This window comes from Pogona vitticeps, chromosome 4, assembly GCF_051106095.1.
Source record: "Pogona vitticeps strain Pit_001003342236 chromosome 4, PviZW2.1, whole genome shotgun sequence".
In the NCBI taxonomy this organism is placed as follows: domain Eukaryota; kingdom Metazoa; phylum Chordata; class Lepidosauria; order Squamata; family Agamidae; genus Pogona; species Pogona vitticeps.
The window spans coordinates 82,706,884-82,729,978 of NC_135786.1; the positions used below are offsets into that span (position 1 = coordinate 82,706,884).

The window sequence follows — 23,095 nt, forward strand, 5'->3', positions numbered from 1 at the left end:
GCCATTAAAATGGCTGCGGACGACCCGAAATGCCCCCCCGCAGCGTTTTCGCGACCTCGGTAAGCGAGGGCACAAAAACACTGACGGGGGCCATTCCGGGTCATCCAGCGGCCATTTTGGAGCCGCGGCTCCAAAATGGCCGCCGGACGCCCCAATCGTCGCAAAGCGAGTGCGGCGATTGGGGCAGCTCCGTATAGCGATCCCCAAAAAGGGATCGCTATACGGATTCTTCGTTGTACGGTGCACTCGTTAAGCGAGGCACCACTGTATATGACATATCCTTTCTGTGCTCTCTTTTGGAGATGCCAGACTTAAGCCATACATAATTGGTAGGGTTTGTCCAAGATGCAGTTTTCCATAGGGGGAAAACACAGCTGATGATGCCAGTGTGATTCTCCTATAGTTGTGGAGAAAAATTTCATCATGGCTGAGTTCTCCCTTGTTTTGTTACACCCTCCCTCTGGCACTAAAGGAAACATCCAAGGTTTTTGCTGGCTCCATTGTTTACAGATCACTGGCTCAAAACTACACAATCTGTTTCACGGCTGAATGAAGGGCAGAACCCAATTCTCCAGTTCTGGTTGAGTAAGAAACTAAACATGACAACTCTTACCAAATAATAGTCTTTCCAATAAGTAGTCATGTTAACCTGCGCAAGTATATCAGAAAAGCCCCTCCCCGACAAAAACATTGTGGGACCTTTAAGACTAACTTCTATATTTTAATGTGAGCTTTCACAGATCAAGTCTACTTCCTCAGAGTATAGCCTGTTTTCCACCCTCCGCCATTCATTCAGTGAAATAATTGGAGAACAAAGTCATGGTTTGAGAACTGTATTAAAACAACCAAATCATTTAAAAAATATGTTTAGTTCCAGCCACCTGGCTGATCTACAGTAATGAAGAGACACAAATCTGCTGTTTTGCAGAGCCCCATCCTGTTTCTTCATCCCAGTACAGCGACAGAATAATGGGAGACAGAATATGTTGAACACTCACTTTATCTCACATATATACTGGTATTTCAACTTATTGCTTAATAACTTTTATTTTAAATGCAGAAAAAAGAAGAGGAGGAAGAGGAGGATGGGAGCATTGTTAATGGCTCAGTTTATGAAGATGAAGAACAGCAAGTACGGTCAGGTGCTCCATGGTTCAAGAAGCCTCTCAGAAATGTTTCTGTTGTGGATGGTGAACCTGTGAGGTTTACTGTTAAAATAACTGGAGAACCCAAGCCAGAAGTTACATGGTGGTTTGAAGGGGAAATGTTGCAGGACTGTGAGGACTATCAGTATATTGAAAGAGGAGAAACCTACTGCCTATACTTACCAGAAACCTTCCCAGAAGATGAAGGAGAATATATGTGTAAAGCAGTTAACAGTAGAGGAACAGCAGCTAGCACCTGTATTCTCACTATTGAAAGTAAGAGTTAGCATAAGAATTTTTCTAATCTTTGGTTCTATTCTAGTGAGCTTTTCTTAACTCTTTTTCTCTTCTCTTTTCTTCAGCTGATGACTATTAAATATCCTACTTTTTCTGGAGCCTTCCTCCCCTAAATTTACTGCATCCATCTCTTTTTCTCTCCTGTGGTGGGGCCAACAAGAAGTTATTTATCATTCCTCAAATAAAATACAATTTCTTGATTCCCTCTTGGTCTCATACTGAACATCGGCAACAGAAGTTTGTGGACATAAAATATTTCACCGTATACAAGCAACCAGCATCCTGATGATAGCTAGTTTAGGCCATGACACCTTCAAGTACCAGTGGTTTTCTATTAGGCAAATGAAGCTGTTGTGTACAGTAACTTGGCCTATGGTTCCACTAGTTTTTCACCATGTCAATATGAAATATACATGTGAAAATTAAAACTGGCTAATCCATGTAAGTAGTATGCTACTGACTGTAAACTTAATTTCACTGTTTTCAGATGTGATATTAGGCCAAACTCATATTGAAAAGCAAAATTTAAGTGTTGTTCCCAAAGGCAAAGACCAATTTGTTCATTCTATATAAAAGCTGATGTCCATTTCTGTGGTTCTCATAGACTTGTGGGCAAAAAGTATGTTCTTGGATAAACTATTAAGTAGCTGAACAGTAATGTAGTGATTTAATTTAATTAGTGCTTTCTTTAATTCAACATTTTCCTTTTAATCTATGTTAATAAAAATAAATCAAGATAATGGCCTGAAAGCACACAAGCAAGTTCTTTGAAATAAAAATTTACATTTATTTTGTATTAGATAGAAAATGTCCAGAATTCGGTTTGGAATACTGAACCATATTTTCATAATTTGTGTTGAAGGTGTTAGCTTGACAGTGGATGGATTTTCACTTTACATCTCATATTTTATAACTGGTACATGAATACACCTCATTAAAATATGTACAAAAATGATACATAAAGCTGATATATACATCTAGAGCAGATAGGTATGGTTTTGCTATATGATAAATGACCAGCTAAACTACAAATACAGGCTAGAATGTGCACTGGAAACGGAGAATGAAGATCATGGAATGAATCTGTAGACTCCTACTACGTTTTGGCTCACTGTATTCATTGGTCAGAATAATCCAGATTTAAATTTTATACAGGAGGTAACTGGATTTTATTTGATTATGATAATGTACCGAAATCACCTATTTGTATTCTGGATTAATTGGAAGGTTAATAAATATGTTCAGTTCCTACAGCTGAATGTGTTTCTTCATTTCACAAAGGCAATTAGGCACACTTCACAGGGTTGTAGCTGCAAGTACTCAAATGCACAAAACCAAAAAAGGACAAAACAATTTTTTATCTATTAGTTTACATTTATTGAGAACTCATACAAAAATGTTACAATTAATGAGTATTAATGAGTACATACAATGTCAATATTGCAAGCTCAACACAACATACTTTAAAGCATTTGATTTACCTCGCGTCCAAGCTGCATCTCCCTAAGATACTTCCCATCACAGTAGCCTTTAAAAGACAGTCTTCTTTTTTTAACACGGGTAGTTTCTGTAGAGAACACTATCTCAGGACGAAAATGCATCTTGCATGCATATAACAAAGGTTGCATAAACACAAGCGTTTTTACAAGAAGCTACCAGAAGGAATGGTGATTCTACAGTACAAATTCTGTTGAGCCCAATGTTCTGCTTTATGAACCTCTACTATATAAAGAAAATCAAATATTTCTATTCCCTAGTATATCAAAAGAAAGGTTTCCTAGCAGCTGACAATATTTTTCAGAAGAATTAGTCTGCCTAGTAACTAAGATTACTGAAGTGTAATTCACACAATCTAGATAGAAACTGCTCTTTTACCTAGCAAAACATATTCTACAAACAATAGGGTGATGTGTAAACATTACCATCAGTCGAAATAAAATGTTATGTTAAAACATTCATTACTTTGACTTTTGCCTAGCATTTTCTGTTGCAATTTTACATATTTTTCCTGTTCTGAAATGCTTTAGGAAAACTAACAATCTATGAAGTGAATCCCAATATCCTGCTCAATGAGTGTAAAAAAAACATCTCAATCCATCCCAGTATTTCTGGGAGAAATCAGACAGACTGAACAACAGAACTAAACTAAGCCCAAGACGACACCTGTAAGTCTACCAGCAAACTTAAAATAAAATATAAAGATTATTATATCAGATCATCCGGCATGTCCTATGCCAACATTTTTTCTATTTCATCCTGTCTTTGAAGTTAATTTCAATTTACGCTACATTTATTAAAGCTGTAGCAAAAATAACCTTTATTTTAAAATGATGAAACAATCCAACCAAGATGAATTTCTTCAGCACATACCTAGTTCTTATATAAAAATGAAATCTGACATGTCAAACTACAACAAAAAATGAAGTGGCTTGAGGGAATTCAAGTACAACTATTAATTTGGTTGTGAAATGCAAAACATATCTATGCTTGACTATTTAGCATAGTGCAAACTGATAGATGGCTTATATTATTACCACATAACAAAGTATGGAACATTTATGGTCAAGCAAATAGCACTTTAAAGAACGAGAAGCGATTAAAACAGGCAAATTATACCCTACACCATTAAGTATGGGATACATTTAAAATCGGTATTGCTTTGCCAATTTTACCTTCTACATGGAGCCCTTCTATGGTCCATGCTCATCGGCTCACCATGGCCATACACTCAAAGGAATCCTCTTTATTGGAAGTAACTATCTCAGGACCTGATTTTATGAGCTATGATTTGGTGCTTGCAGCATCTTCAGCACTGTGTGTGAAAATGAAGGCAGGGTTTTTGAATATTTTACTTTCTTGAAGAGAAAAGCAGGACTTGATAGAAACCGAAACATTTAAGTGATAAACAAACCAAAAAAAAAAAAAAAAAAAGAAGCTGATGGTAGTGCCTTAATATTGTCTATTTAAACTGAAGAATTTTACCAGTTACTTGATCTAGATAAGCCATAAACAAAACATTTAAGCTAGCAAAAATATACAGCAGTTTGGCTGAAATAGCAAGGTAGGAAGGAGATTGCTATAAAAAATGAAGATCTGCCAAACTGTTAACATTTCACTGGCACACATGCTTTCTAAAACTATTCTCCAAAATTCAAGTCTAATTTCCCCCTGTATGACATAAGCAAGCTGATTAATTTCTGTTTTATGGTGTACAACTTAAATTCATTTTGGGATTAAGAGAAACACATAGTATGCTTGAATAAGTAGTACTGGGTATAACATCCTTTAACATTGCAAGAGCATTTTTGAAGGCTGTTGAAGTTCTGACCAATTTCCTGTATCTTGAAAAAATATTTTTTATGCATTTGTAACAACTCAGCTACTGAGGGAAAAATAGTAAAAGTGACTTACTCAAAAATTATTGCAGCAATCCACTAATCTTTTAAAAATAAAGATACACATTTACCCAGAAATGTAAATATTGTTTCAGACTTTCCACTAGAATGAAACCATGAATAGCAGAATACATTTGGGGAAAGATATTGGCAGATTGCTTTTGAATACACAAGCACAAAAAATCTCACAGGGACAACATTAATATACTGAAATATGTATTTATACACTTCCTTAGGTTGTGCTTACCTGTGCTTTTTGCAGCAGAACCTAAGGTGGAAGGTCTGGGAAGGCACTGTGAAGTATAAATAATTGCACTGTTTGCAATTAATAAAGATTTTATACTTTAAATGAATCAAAATCAACAGCCTCCATTTGGTGAATGATAAAGAATCTGGTGAATTTTTGTTCTGTTTAGTTAGTAACTACACCATTCTCCAATAAGCTACAGGCTAATCATGCAAAATAATTGCTTTAGAGTTTTCAAAGCCTACTCTACATATATTTAACAACTTCCTAGAATATTTTTCCTCCAAAATTTAAATCCTAACCTAAACTGGGATAAAAATAATTCCCTCCTGATTCTACAGTACAACAAAATGCATTTCTAATTATCTGTGTAGTAAAACTATTTCATTTTACACCTCATTTTGTTTCTTGTAGTCACCCTAAGTGCATATGCCAAAACAACAAAATGGTGTTCCAAATATAAGGCTAATAAAGGTTTATAACATTAATATATGCCTATATCACCAAACATTGCGGACAACGCAACACAAAACTTCCTCCTAACAGGCATTTTGAAGTTTAACAATGCACAAGTTTGTATCTGAATGTATCTCATTTCTGAATCCCTAATGAACAATGTTACTTAGGTAAATGACAGTTTCTTTAGCTAAAGCTAATTGTCTCAAGAATACTTACCCATAAAACTCATACAGACAAATATTTATGCATATCTAGTTTTCTGATTAAGAAGCAATTATGATTTTCTAAGATATCAGCACTGTATTTTATTCCAACATAATATTCACACAGGTATGGCATTTGGATTATGTGGAACATTGACAAAAAGATACTGTTGCAGTTCATCATTTTGTCATTCTGATGTACTTACAGTGCAATGCTCCTTGAAGGAACAATCAAGGATGATACACAGCACAGTCCTCCTCACCCCTACACAGCTAGTTCTATACTGGCTGGATCAAACCTGCACTTCAACAGACAATGGCAAGACAGACTGTATTGCATGTAATCTAATATATGCAAAAAAGCAAACAGTGGATTTTATCAGAATATCAGTTTTCAGTATGAATTATTGAAAGAAAAAAATTTACGGATATTTTTCAAGATATAACTTAACGGCTAGTCTTCAGCATTTAATAACAGACCTCATCTGCAAAACATCCTTCTGTTAAGCACTCCCAGACTCCAAAAGCATGTTTCTCTAAAACAAATGCAATTTTGGTAACTGAAAAGCATATCATCCTTACTACACTAAACTCTGAAGAAAAGTGCTGCAAAACTGCTCAGCACATTCTGCCTTCTACAGTGAATGATTTTAGTAACATGCCTGAAAAATATGCTAAAGAATTAAATCAAGTATAAAAACAAATGTCAACTATAGCAGCTACATGGGTCTGAGACAGTGGTCATAAACAAAAACAAAACAAAACAAAAAAAGAAATTGCAACTGTTAACGTAGTAGAAGTATGTCAAGAAACACCTTCACATACATGCAGTTTTCAATCAAGTAGAAAGAGAAGAGCAAGATGCTAAACAGAATACACAATCACGGAAAGAGATCCTTATGTAACTATTCTGGAAGGGGAGAATACCAATGTCAAGCTCAAATTTCCAGTGGGGGAAAAAAATCTTATTCGTGTACATGTACAGCATTACTAACAAAATTCTGAATTTTCTGAGTACCCACATATCCAACTTACCGACACAGGAGGTTTCATATTATTTATTGTAAAGCACAAAACAGGCATTTAAAAGTGATCAAGTATACATTGAAAAAGTACATTTATATCACAAAGCATTGACCACATAATAATTGCAAATACATTTGCTGGAATGTGTACATCTACACTAATGTACTAAAAACAAACCAATTTCCATTTCTACACAGAAATATTACCTCCTATCAGAAGTGATAGATATTTTGTACATTTTCAAAAACACTATTAAACCAAACAAAATTATGATCTTCATCAAGGCGTCTGCATCCATACATTTAACAAACGTTTTTTTCCCCCACATAATGAAGCAAATACTGTTTTGTCCACTTCTTATTATTGGCCCTGTGCGAAGAAATACATAAAAGATACACAAAAAGTTAAAGAAAATCTTTTTAAAATTGCTCTAACTCAGGAGTGAAGCCTTTAAGAAAGAAAAATTGGTTAATGTAATGGTGGTGGCTTCCTGCATGGCTTTGAAAAATCCTGGGAGGAGAAATTTTTAGATCAAAAACACTGAATGTATGCAAAGAAAGACAAAGATCTCCAGTTATCAGAGCATTCATTTACTAATTATCCTTTACCAGGAAAAATAATGCACACTCCAGAAAGATATCAAAGTGGGAGACATGCAAAAAAGCAAAAAGCAAAAAACCCACAAAGAAGAAGGAGGGGGAAAAAACCTCAGCCAAATAATTAACGATGATCATACCTGTGGTGCTGGAGGATGCTGTGGCATTCCTTGTGGACTTGTCTGGGCATAATAGGCTGCCTGCTGTCTATAATACTCAGCCCACGCTGCACTATAATCTGGCTGGCCTGCTGGTGGGGCTCCGGCTGGAGCTGGTACTGCTTGACCTGGAAAAAATGCAGATTACACAACTCTGGTGCCATGAAACAGACAAAAGAAGCTCAAAATAATCTCATTTCTAACAAATATTACCTTGCTTCTTGTAATATTCCTCCCAAGCCTTTGAATAATCTTGTGGCTGCCCTTGTTGACCTGAAAAACCCCCCACATTTTAATGTAAACACAGCTCCCAGGTACACCAAAATTACAGACAATACAGTGGAAGAGTTCTTTGCTCTTTCATCTGTGCAAATAAGAAACATTAAATCCCTGGTTTGTGCAGTATACTTTCTTGTGGTATACACTGATTGTTCCAGGGTTTTAACATAAATCTGAGATTTACTGCTTGGCATCATATGCTTGAATCTGAACTCAATACTCACAGGCTCACACAGGCCCAAACCCTCAAGTGTTGAGTCTATGGCAAAATCCCTATCTGTTGTTACAGATCATATGCACAAATTTAGCCATATAACCCAATCAGTTCTCACACTGTGGAAATAATAATGCATATCAGAAAGTATGCCTGTCATGGACAGCAGAGAGTAGATAATGAATGCACGTAGAATAATAAAGCAGAAATTGTCTCCAAGTACAATCTATACAAAGTGACCACGTGAGTTCCTTTACAATCATCACTGGTTCTTAACCTTGGGTTACTCAGGAATTTTGGACTGCAACTCCCAGAAGCCTTCACCACCAGCTGTCCTGACTGGGGTTTCTGGGAGTTGCAGTTCAAAAGCATCCGAGTAACAAAGGTTAAGAACCACTGCTTTACATCTACACATCAAAGGTTAATTTTTCTATGTTTAAATTAAACATTTTAGAATTTTTTCAAGGATGTTTTGCATACATTTAATAAAGCAAGGTCATCACTAACATAAAACAACAGTGTGGGAATTTTCAAGTATATATGAGACAATAAACAATCAAAAAAACAGATGATAATAAAGTGACATAATAAAAACTAAAAATTGTCACTATTAACTATGCCCTCAAAGGCTGTTATTGTTTTTTCATGATCCTTCTAATTTAAGAATTATTTACAAAGCTTCAGTTTTCATTAATAGTGAATTGTACATAAAATTGTGGCAGAAGGCATCCAAAATATTTTGAAATACCGCATTAAGAACCGTCCTGCTTTATAATAATCTTAGACATAAATTGAAGTACTGTATCTGCTTATATTCACAACATATCCCACGAGGTGGTTAGACTCTTTAAGACAGCAATAAAACCATTATGCACTAATCTTGTTTCTAATGCAGGGTTCCAGACTCTGCCCACTAACCCCATGCTTGCCATCCACATTATGTATAAATCGCTGTACAAACTCAAAGAATGGATCAGGGACCATACATTGAACACTTCATTTAACATTGAAGCCACACTGTAACACTCTTGGTTAAGGCTACTCATAACGAATTTGAACATGTACTTGATATATATTTGATATATGAGCTTTTAATTTGACAACAGACCACTCTAATTACAGGGAAATAACAGATGAAAACAAAGCCTTAAATCCAACATTTAGTCCAAACCTGAAGACATACACTGAATGAATGGGAAACTTTTAAACTCAACATTATGTCAGTTTCACTGACTGGGCTGCCTTACTTCACTCTAAACCAGTGGTTCCAATTGTGGGTCCTCAGATGTTCTTGGACTAAAACTATGGGAAACCTTCATCACTATCTGTGCTGATCAGGATTTCTGGAGTTGTACAGTGGGGTCTCGACTTACGAACTTAATCCGTATTGGAAGGTGGTTCCTAGGTCAAAAAGTTCGTAGGTCAAATCTGCATTTCCCATAGGAACGCACTGAAAACCATTTAATCTGTATCTGCTCTTTTCCGTCCATAGAAACTAATGGGAAGCTGCTATTCTGCCTTCTGCCACTAGAGGGGGATATTTTTTCTTTTTTTCCCTTAGGTCCAGGAAACGAGGAAGGCAGGGAACAGTTTGCAAAGCACTTTAGAAATCTTTTTTTTCAACGAAGCCAATTTTAAATCATGTTTTAAAGCATGTTGTGCTGATTTTTTTCAGCACAAAGACACACAGGCAGGCTTTTTAGGTGCTGAGCAAGCCTCCCCAAGCCTCTTCAGAGCCAGCTGATCAGCTGAAAGGTGGCGAGAGGAGGATGCAGGAGCGGGGGGGGGGGCACAAAATGGCTGCCAGGCTCCCTTCTGGTGTGTGTGGGCTTTTAGCTGTTTCCTGCTCTTTTTCCTGCTGTTTGGGGGCTACCAAGGCCTGGTAAGTGACTTTCTTTTATTTATTTTTTAATTTCTGACCCTTTCCCCCCCTCCAGAAGCCTCTAAGGGGAGGGGGCACTTTTTTCCTGTCCGTAACTCGGGGGAAGTTCGTATGTCGAGTCCTTATTTCCCCTATAGGGTGGGTTTGTAAGTTGAATTGTTCGCAAGTAGGGTCGTTCGTAAGTCGAGACCCCACTGTAGTCCAAGACCATCCGGGCACCCAAAGTTGGGAACCACTGCTCTGAATTCACACTGAATATAGGCCAGATAACTGTCCTGAAGCTTTCTAGCATCTTAAATTGAGCCAGCAAGCCTTCTCTCAATTCCATTTCTGAAACATTTCTGTACTGGCATGGCTCAGGTAGAAAGAAGAACATTTAGTATTTGGCAAAAGACTGCTAAACTCCTTGGAGAAAAGGCAGATAAATAAATACATTAAAGTGATATCTATCAGAAGATAGAACTTTTAATTTCCAGTTGTAAGTGGAGGCATTTACATCCAATTCTGAACTATAATGATTATTAATTTGAACCTTTTTCAACAAATAAGTTTTAAATATGTTGAAAAATTATAGGAAAGTAAGATTTATTTATTTATTTATTTATTTATTTATTTATTTATTTATTGTATTTATACCCCGCCTATCTAGTCATTTCGACCACTCTAGGCGGCTATATATGAATAACACAAAATTGATCAAAGAAATTGGTGTCAAGTCTTAGCAAAACACAGTTTAAAGTGGCAGATGTGTAAATTTTTGTTAAGAGACATGCAAAAAATTCATCAAATTAGATGATCCACAGTTTTAGGGCAAGTTTGAGGCGTCAAAATAAAAACAGACAAGACACATGGACTTTCTGATAGGAAATATACTATGCTTGAAAATCCTTGCATTAATTAAAAGTTACAGCCTTAGGAGCCCACAGTGTAACCATGACTATTCAATGCATTATGAACTGAAAAATTCCAGTGCATCGGTAGGAGGAACTTCTGCTTGTCCACTGCACATTGCTGGACCCTCTACCTAAACGTGCCAAAGGTAACTCTAAAATGAATTCATGAGAGCCAAACTACATGAGAATAAGCATTCCACCTCCCTAGCTAGACCTCTGGATCCAAACCATTGTAATCTGTCACATAGCAAGATAAGGAGTTCAAATAACTTAAGAATATCATTGTGGTCAAATACAGATTGAAAACTGTTCATATTCATAATGAATATAATAGGATGAAAATATTTAGAACACAGTTGACTAGGTCTCAGTGAAAGTTGCTCTGCAAAAAGAAAATACTGAACTGCTGCATTTAACCTGAAAAAGTAAGGCCTTTTATCAGTTCAGTTACACGTATGATTGATTTCAAGTACACAAATGACAGCATAAGGCGGGGGTCAAAAATTTAGGATCACTGGGCTGAATCCATTATTGCACTAGAAGTCACAAAGCAATTTTTCCTCTCCTCTTAGAATCACAGAATCATGAAGTTGGAATGGTCTTATAAAGCCATTGAGTCCAACCCCTGCTCAGTGCAGGAATACAAATTAAAGGATATCTGCCAACTGGTTGTCTGCATTTTCTTGAATGCCTCCAGTGTTGGAGCACTCACCAACTCCCAAGGTAACTGGTTCCACTGTCTTACTGCTCTAGCAATTAGGAAGTTTTTCCTGATATTCAACCGAAATCTGGCTTCCTGTAACTTGAGCCCATTGTTGTGTGCACTCTGGGATGAGAACAGATCCTGCCCCTCCTCTGTATGCTAACCTTCCAAGTATTTGAAGAGTGTTATATTTCCCCTCAGTCTTCCTTTCTCAAGGCTAAACACACCCAGTTCTTTCCCTCTTTCCTTATAAGGCTTGGTTTTCACCTCTCTGACTATCCTTGTTGCCCTCCTCTGAACTTGTTCCAATTTATCAGCATCCTTCTTGAAGTATGGTGTCCAGAATTGGACGTAGTACTCAAGATGAGGCCTACCCAGTGCCAAATATAGAGGAACTAGTACATCATGGGATATGGAGACTATACTTTTGTTAATTCAGCCTAAAATAGCATTTGCCTTTTCTGCAGCCACATCACACAGTTGGCTCATATTCAGCTTGTGATCTACAACTACTCTGAGACCCTTCTCACTTGTATTGCTGAGCTGGGTATATTCCATCTTGTAACTGTGAGTTTGATTTCTTTTTCCTAGGTGCAGTGGAATTCTCTACATTGCCCAAAAAATTACTGAGGAGCGACTTCCAGCATTTACGGTATTGGGGAACACACAGAGGGCTGCAATGGACAGATGAAATTACTCCTCCATGTTCTGTTGCAATCTGCTATTTTGCCAACTAGGCCCACCATTTATGTTTTCAAAGCATGAACTTAGAACTATAATGTAGATTTCCTCTGATCAAACAATGAGAAAATGGAATTCCAGCTGGTTTCTAGTTGTTCTTTATTACCCTGATGTTTTTCCATTTACTGGTAACCTGCATGCTTCACTCCTCCTTTCGTGCATGAAGTGACTGAAAAAACTCCCAACCCAGTTTTTAAAAGGAAGACTGAATGGGAGACGCTATGGAGCGAGGAGCCATGGGTTCTCTCTCAGCCCAACTACAGTGGTGCCTCGCATAGCGATCGCTCCGTATACTGACGAAATTGCTTTGCAATGGACTTTTTGCCATTGCAAAAGCGATCGCTTTGCGATGGTCCCTATGCGGGAAATTCGCCTTGCTATGATCGCAGGGAAGCAATAATCGCAAAGCCCCCATTTTCGGCCAGCTGATCGGCGGTTTCAAAATGGCCGCCGGGTAAACAAAATGGTGCCCGCTATTTTCAGGCACAGATACCTCGCTTTAGAGGCACCGAAAATGGTGGCGCTATTGAGGATCTTTGCTTAAAGGTGGTTTTTAGCCCATAGGAACGCATTAATCACGTTTTAATGCATTTCTATGGGCTTTTTATTTTCGCTTAGCGATGTTACCGCTTAGCAGCGATTTTTTCTGCACGGATTAACATCGCTAAGCGAGGCACCACTGTATATAAATTCTGGATCACATACAAGGTAGTGTCACTTGCCACTTTTTTTTAGCTCATGAATACTGCTTGAAAGAAATGCATTGAAATGGGAAGGTTTAGTGTAATGGCTATTGACAACAGGCATGGATGCTGCCACAAGGGAAAGTTAAAGCACGAGCTCTCCACAAGATGAAACAATGCAGCTTACTACCAAGCACATCTTACTCTATTGTCCCAGTAAAACAGCTAAACTATGAACTCTATTCCTACCTAATTTTCTTGCTACAAGATGCCAAGTGTAAACATAAGATTATGGAATGGACATTTCCTAACTAAACCGAAAAATTCACAAAATGTCATCCCAATTCTTAATTCCCACAGGTGACAGAGCAAAAACAGCGCCTACATTGTAAATTTTATGAGTACACTGTGGCTTTGTTTCTGCTTTTTAATATTAGACATACAACAGGAATATTTTTTCAAGCAAATAATAAAAATGTCTTAAAATAAAACCCCAAACACCCATAGACAAAAGTAAAACATACCCATTTTTTTATAGTATTCTTCCCACGCCTTGGTATAATCTACCTGCCCTGCTGGTGCTGGATTTGGCTGATCTCCTAATCAAAAGAAAGAATGTTTTAAAAAGCATTATACTTAAACAGGTTCAAATTCAGAATTTAAACACACACAACAAATCATGAACAGCTGAAATTTAAAAAAAACTGCAGTACCACCTCCAATACAATGTGAAAAAGTAAACAACACTGTATACATTTAAATACTTAGCACAAACCTTCATAGGGAACATTTACTTTTCTATTTTGTCAAAGATAAATATTTCAGCTTATAAATTCTCACACTTAGTTAATATGAAATTCAGCAACTTTCTTTTCAGTCACTTAAAGCCTGAAGGTGTTTCTCATTTTCAAATGTAGGTTCAGGCACAGATCACATATGATATCTCTAAGAGTGTGCCCCATACCATCAATACCTATGCATTCCCTTTTTCCTTGTAAATCGAAACAAAAAAATCCATTCAATTGATGTGTATGAAGATTGAGGAGGAGAATGGTTCTTCTGGTTAACCCTCTACTCCAATATCTCCAGAAAGCAGCTCACTGCTTTCGATTTGCCTCCATATTTGGTCTATATGCCTGGAAATCTTGTGGTGTCTACATGTGCTTTTAAGCTTGTCCACAATGGAATTTTCCAAAGAACCCAGAAAACTGTCAGCCATAATCTGAGTAAGGGAAAAACATATCCCTCTTAAACAGCTAATATTCATTCTGTTTGTGTTATTAAGAAACCAGTGATTAGGTCTGCAGTGAACCTCACAAAACTATCATATTGCCAAGCTGACCAAAACACAATTGCACAGATTAGGACAATTATTTCATGCAAGAACTGTGTCCTGAACCAATGAGTGATTTTCGGCTCTCCTTTCTGCACTTTCAAATATGAACTGGAATCTAAGATTCTTTGTGATTTTGGTCTTCTCCATGCTTCTGCATCATCTTGTTTTGGAAGGAATGCTAGCAGAAAATGCAAACTAGAGTAATACAGTGGTGCCTTGCTTAGCGATTGCTCCGTTGAGATGAAATCGCTTAGCGATGGACTTCTGGCCATTGCTGGAGCGATCACTTAGCGATGGCCCCTATGGCTAAAATTCACTTTGCGAGGATAGCGGGTAAGCGATCCTGGCAAAGCGAACTTTTTTAAACAGCTGATCGGCAGTTCCAAAATAGCCGCCAGCTCTCCCAGGGGCCAGTGCCGCAGCTCGTCTTCGCTCGTTGGCGCGCCTTGGGGCGGAGTTGGCTGCCAGCGCTGCCTCAAGGGAGCAAAGGGGGCGGTGGTGTTGGGTGCCCCGGTCACCCCTCCGCGCGTCCTTGCGCCCGCTCGGATGGAGGGACTTCTCCCAAAGGTGGGTGGTTTGGATGAAAATGGTAGTTCTTAATGGTGGAGGGGCAAAACTTATGACAATGTGGGCCGGAGCAGGACTGATGTGTTTCTCCCAGGCAATAAGGACACTGGGAGTGCCCATCCGTGAGAAGGACTTTCCTACGACAACTCATATACTTCTCAAACAGGCCCCCTGGGGCCATAAAAGGGGAAGAGGGGGAGTAAAAAAGAAAGAATTAGAAGTCCTGCCAGGATGAAAAAAACCCACCTCCCTTCAACAGAAAAAAGGACAGGAGACAACAAAGAGAAAAGGCAATCAAAAAGAGGAAACCAACAGTAAGCTCAGTGAATCTTCCTAGATTCCACAGCAATAGCTAAAAGGAATTAAGGGGCTGGTCTTTTGCACACAAATACATCCGCACCGGGAGGGGGGAGGAGACTTAATGGTCTTTGTTAAGCTCCAGAATGTTCGAAGCTTCATGCACGCACGTAACAGAACCCCATATGTGTGATTCACGGAGGCCACAAAGAAAGTGGTTTCATTCAGAAAAGTGTGAGCAGCAATCCTCATGATTTTAGCCAAAATGGGGCATAACTGTACACTGTGAGCAAGGAAGTATTAAAGCAGCAATCCTCATAATTTTAGCCAAAATGGGGCATGACTGCACACTATTTGACAGCTTGTTCAATACAGTGGCTCTAATTTATCATGTCAATAAAAAAGAAATTTCTCAATTGCATACACTTGCATCCCTCAAGTAATTTCACTGGAGGACAGGAGCTTCTCCTGAATAGAGTGTGGCTAACAGTGTAATTGAGAGATTCCCGCCCAATTTTTGTGTAAAAACCCCTGCTAAAAGGGACAGTGCGTAAGTTTGCATGAAGGGAATTTGGAAACTTTTCTTCTGAGAATTTAGATGAACGAATTCTAGGGTCCAAGAGAAGATTTATGTACTATGTTTAGGAAAACAAATCTTTTGTGTTTACTGTATAAAATCCTGTGAATTTCAGACTCTTCAATGTAAATATTATAACAGACTTGCCAATGAATGTCAATCACATCTCAAGAAACTATGTTGTTAATATCATTCGGCTTAGTACAGTACCTTGTCCATTGGTCTGAGTGGCTGGTGGTGCACTAGGTGGAGCAGCAGGTGGCGGCTGTGCTTGCTGCTGATAATAATGAGCATAATAGGCTGCCCATGCTGCTGAATTAGGATCTGTTGGCTTACCTAGGAAATTAAACATTACCTTCAGTTCAACTTATCTTGAACAACTTTTGTCCTTTGCAATATGACTGCACATTTTTCAGCATGATGCTGTGATGCTCCAATCAGGTTTTTAAACATAAAAATTACTTCAACATAGGAAAAGCCAAAAATGTACACTACCACATGTGACAATACCGCACACCACTGTTTTGGTATGTGTGTTTCAGTGCTGCAAGTCAGGACAGGCAATTTGAAGCCCTCTAGATGCTCTGGCTTACAACTTCAGTGATACTTGACCACTAGCCAAGCTAGCTGAATGATGGAAATTCCAGTCCTAAATATCTGGAGGACACCAGGATGCCTATTCGTGCTCTTATGTTTGTCTAAAACAGTGGTTCCAAACCTTGGGTAACCCAGGTGTTCTTGGAGTGTAATTCCCAGAAGCATTCATCAGCAGCTGCAAATTCAAGAAGATCTGGATTACCCTAACTTGGGAACCACTGATCATGTTACAACTCTTTTAGGTCAACTGCAGCAAACCCTTTAATGCTTTATTGACCACAGCAAATTAACACTTCCAGTGCACTTACAGTGTCCAACTTGGACAGTGCATTTAGTCTGGCACCCTCACATTCACTTATGTTAGAGAATCCCAATGTAGCACATGCACAATGCTTTGTAGCACATACATTAAATCCTCCATAAGAGGATGTTTATCAGAGGATCACAGAGCTATGCAATCCTCTTTAAAAAAGAGAGAGAAAGGTGCCATGCTGTTTACTTTTCAATATAGACTATTTGTACCTCAGTGTATCACATATTTCAACTAAGACTACATGCTCAATATATTTCAGTACATCAGGGTGTCTTCAATGATTTGATTTTTAAAAAGTTTCATTACTGTTGGTTTCTAAGTACAACCATGTGATGACCTGTCCACAGGTTGTAATCCTATGCAGCGACTTGGGAGTAAATACCATTAAGTTCAGAGAGAATGTTCTATCAAGCAATTCTACTAGTTCTATTACCACATAAAATCACCGTTCCGATATATTCTTCTCCAAGCACAACACTGTCTGAAATCCTGATGGAGCAAATTTACACTATACAACCCAGGTTATATCATCATCCAGTAACAGATATATTCAATTCAATTCAATTAAGTTTCCTATTCCTATCCGTCAGGTTCCATGATTTTGTAGGAAACCTTTTTCCCCTTAGGAAGACTTTGAGAGGTTTGCAATGGGTGCTGGAAGCCTTTAATATTCAAAAGCCTAGTCCCTAATTTTCCAAAATTAACCTCCCCCCATCCTGAGGCTCTCAAAGGCTTCCCAAGAGCAAAAGGGCACTCTACAAACCATTGGAACCAGAAAGGGGAAGGGGAGATAGGAATTTTAAAAATTTAATTAAAAGATATCCACAGCTGCATGAAGACACCATTCAGCTTGTGCAATATGCAATAATGGCAATGGGATTTCACCCATTTTTGTAGTTCTTCCTACATATTTAGGCATAAATTTTCACCTGGACAGATACTGTGCATTTTGAAAGCACTTTTGCAAGGACAAAGAACAGCTCACAGATTTTCTGTTTCCTAGATAAACTGATCAGTTCCATTCCATTTAATCAACATTATGCTAACTAGCAGTTAACTAATCGACTGAGTTTGTTATATATATTAGGCAGTTTATCACAGATAAAAATAAGAAAATAATAACAGTCTACAAGAAAATATTAGCATTTTCAGTGTACCTTGCTCCCAGGTAAGAGTATACAAACTGCAGCCTTAATGCATTAGTTTTAGACTGACCAGAATAGAATACAATAATAACAATAATAGTAAAATATTATGTAATAGCACCATTTAACAACAACAGAAAACTAACCCTCCCTCATTAAGTGATTAGATTTGTTTCAAAGACCTAAAGATAGCACCAACAATTGCAAGAAATAACAAAGAGTAGTAGCCTATAAAATGCTTAGAGTCATGAAGAACATTTTTTTAGGAACACACATACACAAACCCCATTTCTTACCAGGATCTGGAGGATTTGGTGGCTGCCAGTGTGGATAAGCATTACCCCATCCTTGTGGAGCATATGGTGCAGGAGGCCCACTAAAGCAGAAATATGACATGCAGTTAAATCATTCAACAATTGTTGTTACTGACAACTAAAGAGTGTTCCAGCAGGAACTGAGCAGCAGTTTGCTGGGAAAGTTATAGCTTCGATTTCCAGCATTGAGGACAGGACTAGCTGGCCTACAATACCCTCTAAGAAAGGTACGGTGAGGCCTCGACTTACGAACGTCCCTACTTACGAAAATTCTGAGTTATGAAAAGCTCTGGCCGCAAAATTTTGCTTCGACTTGTGACCAGAGCTTTGACCTACAAGAACAAAAAGGCGGGGGAAAGGGTGTGAAATTCAAACTGTTGGTGGCGAAGAGGCTGCTTCTTTGCCCCAACAGTTAGGAAAAGGGATGCTCAGCCTCCTGGGCTTCCAACACCACCCCGAACGCCACGCCAGTGCTTTTGAGGCCTGAGAAGCTGGCACCCAGTGCGGCAGTCAGGGCAGCTTTGGAAGCCCAGGAAGCCAGCACAGGTGTGGAGGTTGGGGCGGCTCTGGGCTTCCAGGGCTTCCAAAGCCGCCCCTGCTGCCCTGTGCCTCCTGTCCCTGCTGTTTCCTGGATTGGCTAAATCTCTACTAGGAAGACTGAGCATTCACAAATCATCCATTTTCTGACTGAAAACAAATTTTTGAAAATGAAGGACAAAGTTCAACTAATCCTACGGTAGAACTAAAAATTAGTATTTTAGGTTTTATACGTGAAAGCATGTCTCCAAAACTGATTCAACACCTGTTTAATATTCATTCATATTTCTGAGATGTGTGGTTAATAATTTTAATGGATTCAGAAAGTGAAAATTCCTGACGTTTTATAGTGATGAGCAAAAATAAATAAGTCCAATAAATAAAATAAATAAAAATCATAACTAGACAGTAATAGGTCTCTGAACTAGACATGAGATATTCGTATTTGCATCCTTGGGGATGCCAATATTGGCACCATAGATGTCTGGGAAAAACGGACCTCCCTCACCCCAAACCAGCAAGTATACTTACTGCTCACCATGTACATACACAACCAGCGCCATTTACTTTATGCCAATCCAAGAAACAGTGCTGCAGGAGGCAGCAGGGATGGGAGGCAGAGGGCAGCAGGGATGGCTTTGGAAGCCCAGGAAGCCAGCACCTGGCGCAGAGGGGGTTTCGGCTTCCAAAGCTGCCCCCGCTGCCCTCTGCCTCCTGTCCCCTCTGCCCCCACCGGTTCCAGCTTCCCAGGCTTCCAAAGCCACCCCGACTGCCAGTGCTTTGGAAGCCCAGGAAGCGTCCAGAGCAAATTTTTGGATTTGTTTTGTTTTTTGCCACCTCAGGGGCTTGCAGTTTTATTTTTATGGCGATTTTTTCCCTTTGGCCAGAACGGATTAAATGGTCTTCAATGCATTCCTATGGGAAATGGTGCTTTGACTTACGAAATTTTCAAGTTACGGCCACCGTTCCAATACGGATTACAGTGGTGCCCCGCATAGCGACGTTAATCCGTTCCGGATTAATCGTCGCTATGCAGAAATATCGTTAAACGGATCGAAAAAACCAAGGAACGCATTAAACTTGGTTTAATGCATTACTATGGGGCCCAAACTCACCGTTCAGCGAAGTTCCTCCATAGCGCCGCCATTTTCGCGTCCTCGGTAAGCGAGGGCAGGGCGCGAAAACACTTGCAGCGGCCATTTTGGGCACCCAGCGGCCATTTTGGACCCGCCGATCAGCTGTTTAAAAAACATCGCAATGTGAAGATCGGTACGCGAAATGCTTACCAATCATCGCAATGCGAGTTTTTGCCTATCTAAACGTTGCAATGCGATCGCTTTTGTGATCGCAAAAGCAACATCACTATGCGGATTCGTCGTTAAACGGTGCGCTCGTTAAGCGAGGCACCACTGTAATTTCGTAAGTCGAGGCACCACTGTATCTACGTTAATTTCCATGGATACATATTACTGCACTAATCCATAAAACCAACATCCAGACTAAGTTCCACCACTGTTTTGTTGAAAAATGTGGCTCCTAAAAAAGTAAAAATGAAAGTTTGTAACAATAGGAAGAAAAACCTTAAGAACACAGCCAAACAGTCTGAAAATCCTACAACAACCATTTGTAACAATCATTTCCCTATTTTTTAAACTTTCTGAAATCACCATTTTAAAAAAACATTTTTTCCTAATCATTCCTCTTCTTGTGTTCTCAGAAAACTGTTTTCTGATTATATTTTTCAGGAGTAAACCAGACCACGTATCTTACACAGAACTGCTTCAGTAATTTATATATGTATAAGTAGGCAAACTACAGTGGTGCCTCGCACCACGGGTACCTCACACGATGAATTCACACAACGATGGCTTTTTCTGATAAATTTGCCGCCTCACACAACGATGTTTCCTATGGGGGATTTTCACACAATGATGTCTCTTTTCCCTCATTTAAAAGTGCCTTAAACTGTTTGAAACCTGTTTTAAATGCTTGCAATCGTTAGCCCACCTCCTGAAACCTATGCAAACTTAATTTGGTGTTGTTCTGAGTCGTTGTTAATTTTTGGTGATTTTTTGTTTTTCCCTCATTGAACTCTATTGAACTGTCCGTCCAACACATTTCAATGAGAGAGAAAACAAAAAATCACCAAAAATTAACAGAAGACTCAGAACAACACCAAATTAAGTTTGCATAGGGTTCAGGAGGTGGGCTAACGATTGCAAGCATTTAAAACAGGCTTCAAACAGTTTAAGACACTTTTACAGGAGCGAAAAGGCACATCGGAAAGAGCTTCAAAAGCAGGGAAACGGAGATAAAAGAGCCCTTTCCGATGTGCCTTTTCGCTCCTGTAAAAGTGTCTTAAACTGTTTGAAGCCGGTTTTAAATGCTTGCAATCATTAGCCCACCTCCTGAACCCTATGCAAACGTAATCTGGTGTTGTTCTGAGTCTTTGTTAATTTTTGGTGATTTTTTGTTTTCTCCATTGAAAGCCATTGAATGGTCTGTCTAATGGCTTTCAATGGAGAAAACATAAAATCACCAAAAATTAACAAAGACTCAGAACAACACCAAATTAAGTTTGCATACGTTTCACAAGCTGGACTATCAATGCCAAGCATTTAAAACAGGTTTCAAACAGTTTAAGGCACTTTTAAATGAGGGAAAAGACATCGGAATGCCATTCAAATGCATTGAGTCGGCTTCAATACATTTGAATGGAGGAAACATTGTTTCACTCAACGATGTTTCCTATGGGGATTTTCGCTCAAGGACGGCAATCTGTTCCAATTGGAACGGATTAACCGGTTTTCAATGCATTCCTATGGGAAATGGTGTTTCACAGAACGATGTTTCACACAACATTGATTTTTTTTGGAACCAATTAACATTGTTCTGTGAGGCACCACTGTACTGTACTATTCTATAGTTGGAGGCAAGTGACCTAGGTAATAACAGAGTTACTTACTGAGGTGCAGGGCCTGGAGGCCCAGGTGTATAAGGAGCTGGATTGTAAGGCCCCATTGGAGCCCCAGGAGGTGGGCCTGGAGGCCCATGTGGCCCAGGAACAACACCGTGAGGTCCATGTGGCACAGGTGGACCCAAGGGATTCACTGGACCCTGTAAGAGAAGACAAAATGGTAAAACAGAATTAGTTTTCAATTAAGAGTAAGAGAAAACTTGTACCAATATTCAGCCAAGTTCTATTTTCTAAATTTTTCCATTAAGGAAGCAATCCCAGAATTTTCAGTTCTTCTACAATTGACTATACACAAACATGTCTATTTGATAGCAAAACAGCCACTGCTAGCAAGAAAAAGATATTAAAAAATAAAATGAAACCCCATCTCCCTCCTCTATACAGCCTATTCACACCGCTTCTAATATGGAAGTAAATTTGAATTTTCCACAACTCACATCCCTATTTCTCTAAGTTTTTTCCCCATATAGAGCTATGATTTTAAAGTATGGATATGATGCTTACTAATAACTGTTCATACTCTAACCTTGTATTCAAGACAGTTGTTCATTATCCCAGAACAGCAACTGCTTTTATGAAAAACAACTTTTCCTACCTGACATTCCAACACAAAAATATATATTTTGTACCTATGTTCAAAGCTACCAATGACCCTTTTATAAGGCAACACAACCTTCACAAAAATAAACTAGAAACATGATGTTATTCTCCATGTCCATTCTGCACAACTACTATAAGTTTCATCCTACCTATTTGTTAACTAGTGTAACAAATAAATCTAGTTTTCCAGAACACTCACTCCGATCTTCTCCTCTATGAGCTGCCGAGCATAATCGATTTGTTGAGGTGTCCCACGGATAGTAAATAATTTCATGTTGGGGTCTGCATTTGGTGGAGGGTTTCTTTGAAGTTCTATTCTAGCACCAGATTGTTGGCTAATGCTCTTGATAGTTTCACCGCCTGAAATAAAAAAAGTACAAATTACTACATCATATATGCAAAGTCTTAAATTAAGAGAGTAGGGTAAAAATTTGTTAAATAAACTTGTAGTTCCCAGAAGACAATTAACATAGCTATGAAAATGAGACATTTTAGATAGGTTTACAATATTTTTTGCATGCACATGAGTCAGTATTTACATTTCAGGTGCCATCCTCCTAATGTTATTATATTTTACAGAACATATGCAGGAGCAGCAATCTCTTGCTCCTAAATGACATTTGCTAATTAGATTCTAAACATGTAGCTTGTTTCATGAATGCTCAAAAGGGCCACTACTTTGGAAGCAGAAGAGAATGATCAGCTCCTGAAATGAATGAAAAATGGAACTAAGGAGGTGTCTATTTTGAGTATTACTTTGTTCTTGAGAAAAATACAGGGATGACTGTTAAACTGACAGAAAATTAAATTCTGACATTATCCTAGCTGGTATAATCAGATTGGCTACCTTGATGGACGGAACATAAAGTTAAGTTGGTTTGAGAGGTTTGGAGTAATTCCAGTAGTGGAACATG

General features: G+C 38.6%; 2 protein-coding genes and 1 long non-coding RNA gene across 27 annotated transcripts in view; 2 read left to right on the forward strand and 1 right to left on the reverse strand.

Annotated features, from left to right (window-relative positions):
* The window catches only part of NEXN (nexilin F-actin binding protein), a 51,269-nt gene extending 48,574 nt beyond the window's left edge, over window positions 1-2,695 (forward strand). For 17 of the 19 annotated variants that reach the window (XM_078393013.1, XM_078393019.1, XM_078393016.1 and 14 more), the window contains 2 exons: window positions 1,061-1,421; window positions 1,508-2,695. In XM_078393013.1, coding sequence (XP_078249139.1) covers window positions 1,061-1,421; window positions 1,508-1,521 — 375 coding nt within the window. In that variant the 3' untranslated portion in view covers window positions 1,522-2,695. Of the gene's footprint in view, window positions 1-1,060 lie in introns of all 19 variants that reach the window. The other 2 variants (XM_020794718.3, XM_020794724.3) reach the window with 2 other exon arrangements.
* Window positions 2,696-2,795: 100 nt separating this feature from the next.
* FUBP1 (far upstream element binding protein 1) overlaps window positions 2,796-23,095 on the reverse strand; it is a 38,285-nt gene continuing 17,985 nt past the window's right edge. For 2 of the 7 annotated variants that reach the window (XM_020794712.3, XM_020794714.3), the window contains 8 exons: window positions 22,381-22,541; window positions 21,570-21,721; window positions 18,050-18,129; window positions 15,909-16,034; window positions 13,446-13,520; window positions 7,740-7,799; window positions 7,509-7,654; window positions 2,796-7,141 (listed from right to left, as the gene is read on the reverse strand). In XM_020794712.3, coding sequence (XP_020650371.1) covers window positions 7,133-7,141; window positions 7,509-7,654; window positions 7,740-7,799; window positions 13,446-13,520; window positions 15,909-16,034; window positions 18,050-18,129; window positions 21,570-21,721; window positions 22,381-22,541 — 809 coding nt within the window. In that variant the 3' untranslated portion in view covers window positions 2,796-7,132. The remainder of the gene's footprint in view (window positions 7,142-7,508; window positions 7,655-7,739; window positions 7,800-13,445; window positions 13,521-15,908; window positions 16,035-18,049; window positions 18,130-21,569; window positions 21,722-22,380; window positions 22,542-23,095) is intronic. The other 5 variants (XM_020794715.3, XM_020794713.3, XR_013544992.1 and 2 more) reach the window with 4 other exon arrangements.
* Window positions 11,367-12,317, forward strand: LOC144589091 (uncharacterized). Its single transcript, XR_013544994.1, has 2 exons — window positions 11,367-11,517; window positions 12,089-12,317. It is a non-coding gene; the product is annotated as an uncharacterized LOC144589091 (long non-coding RNA).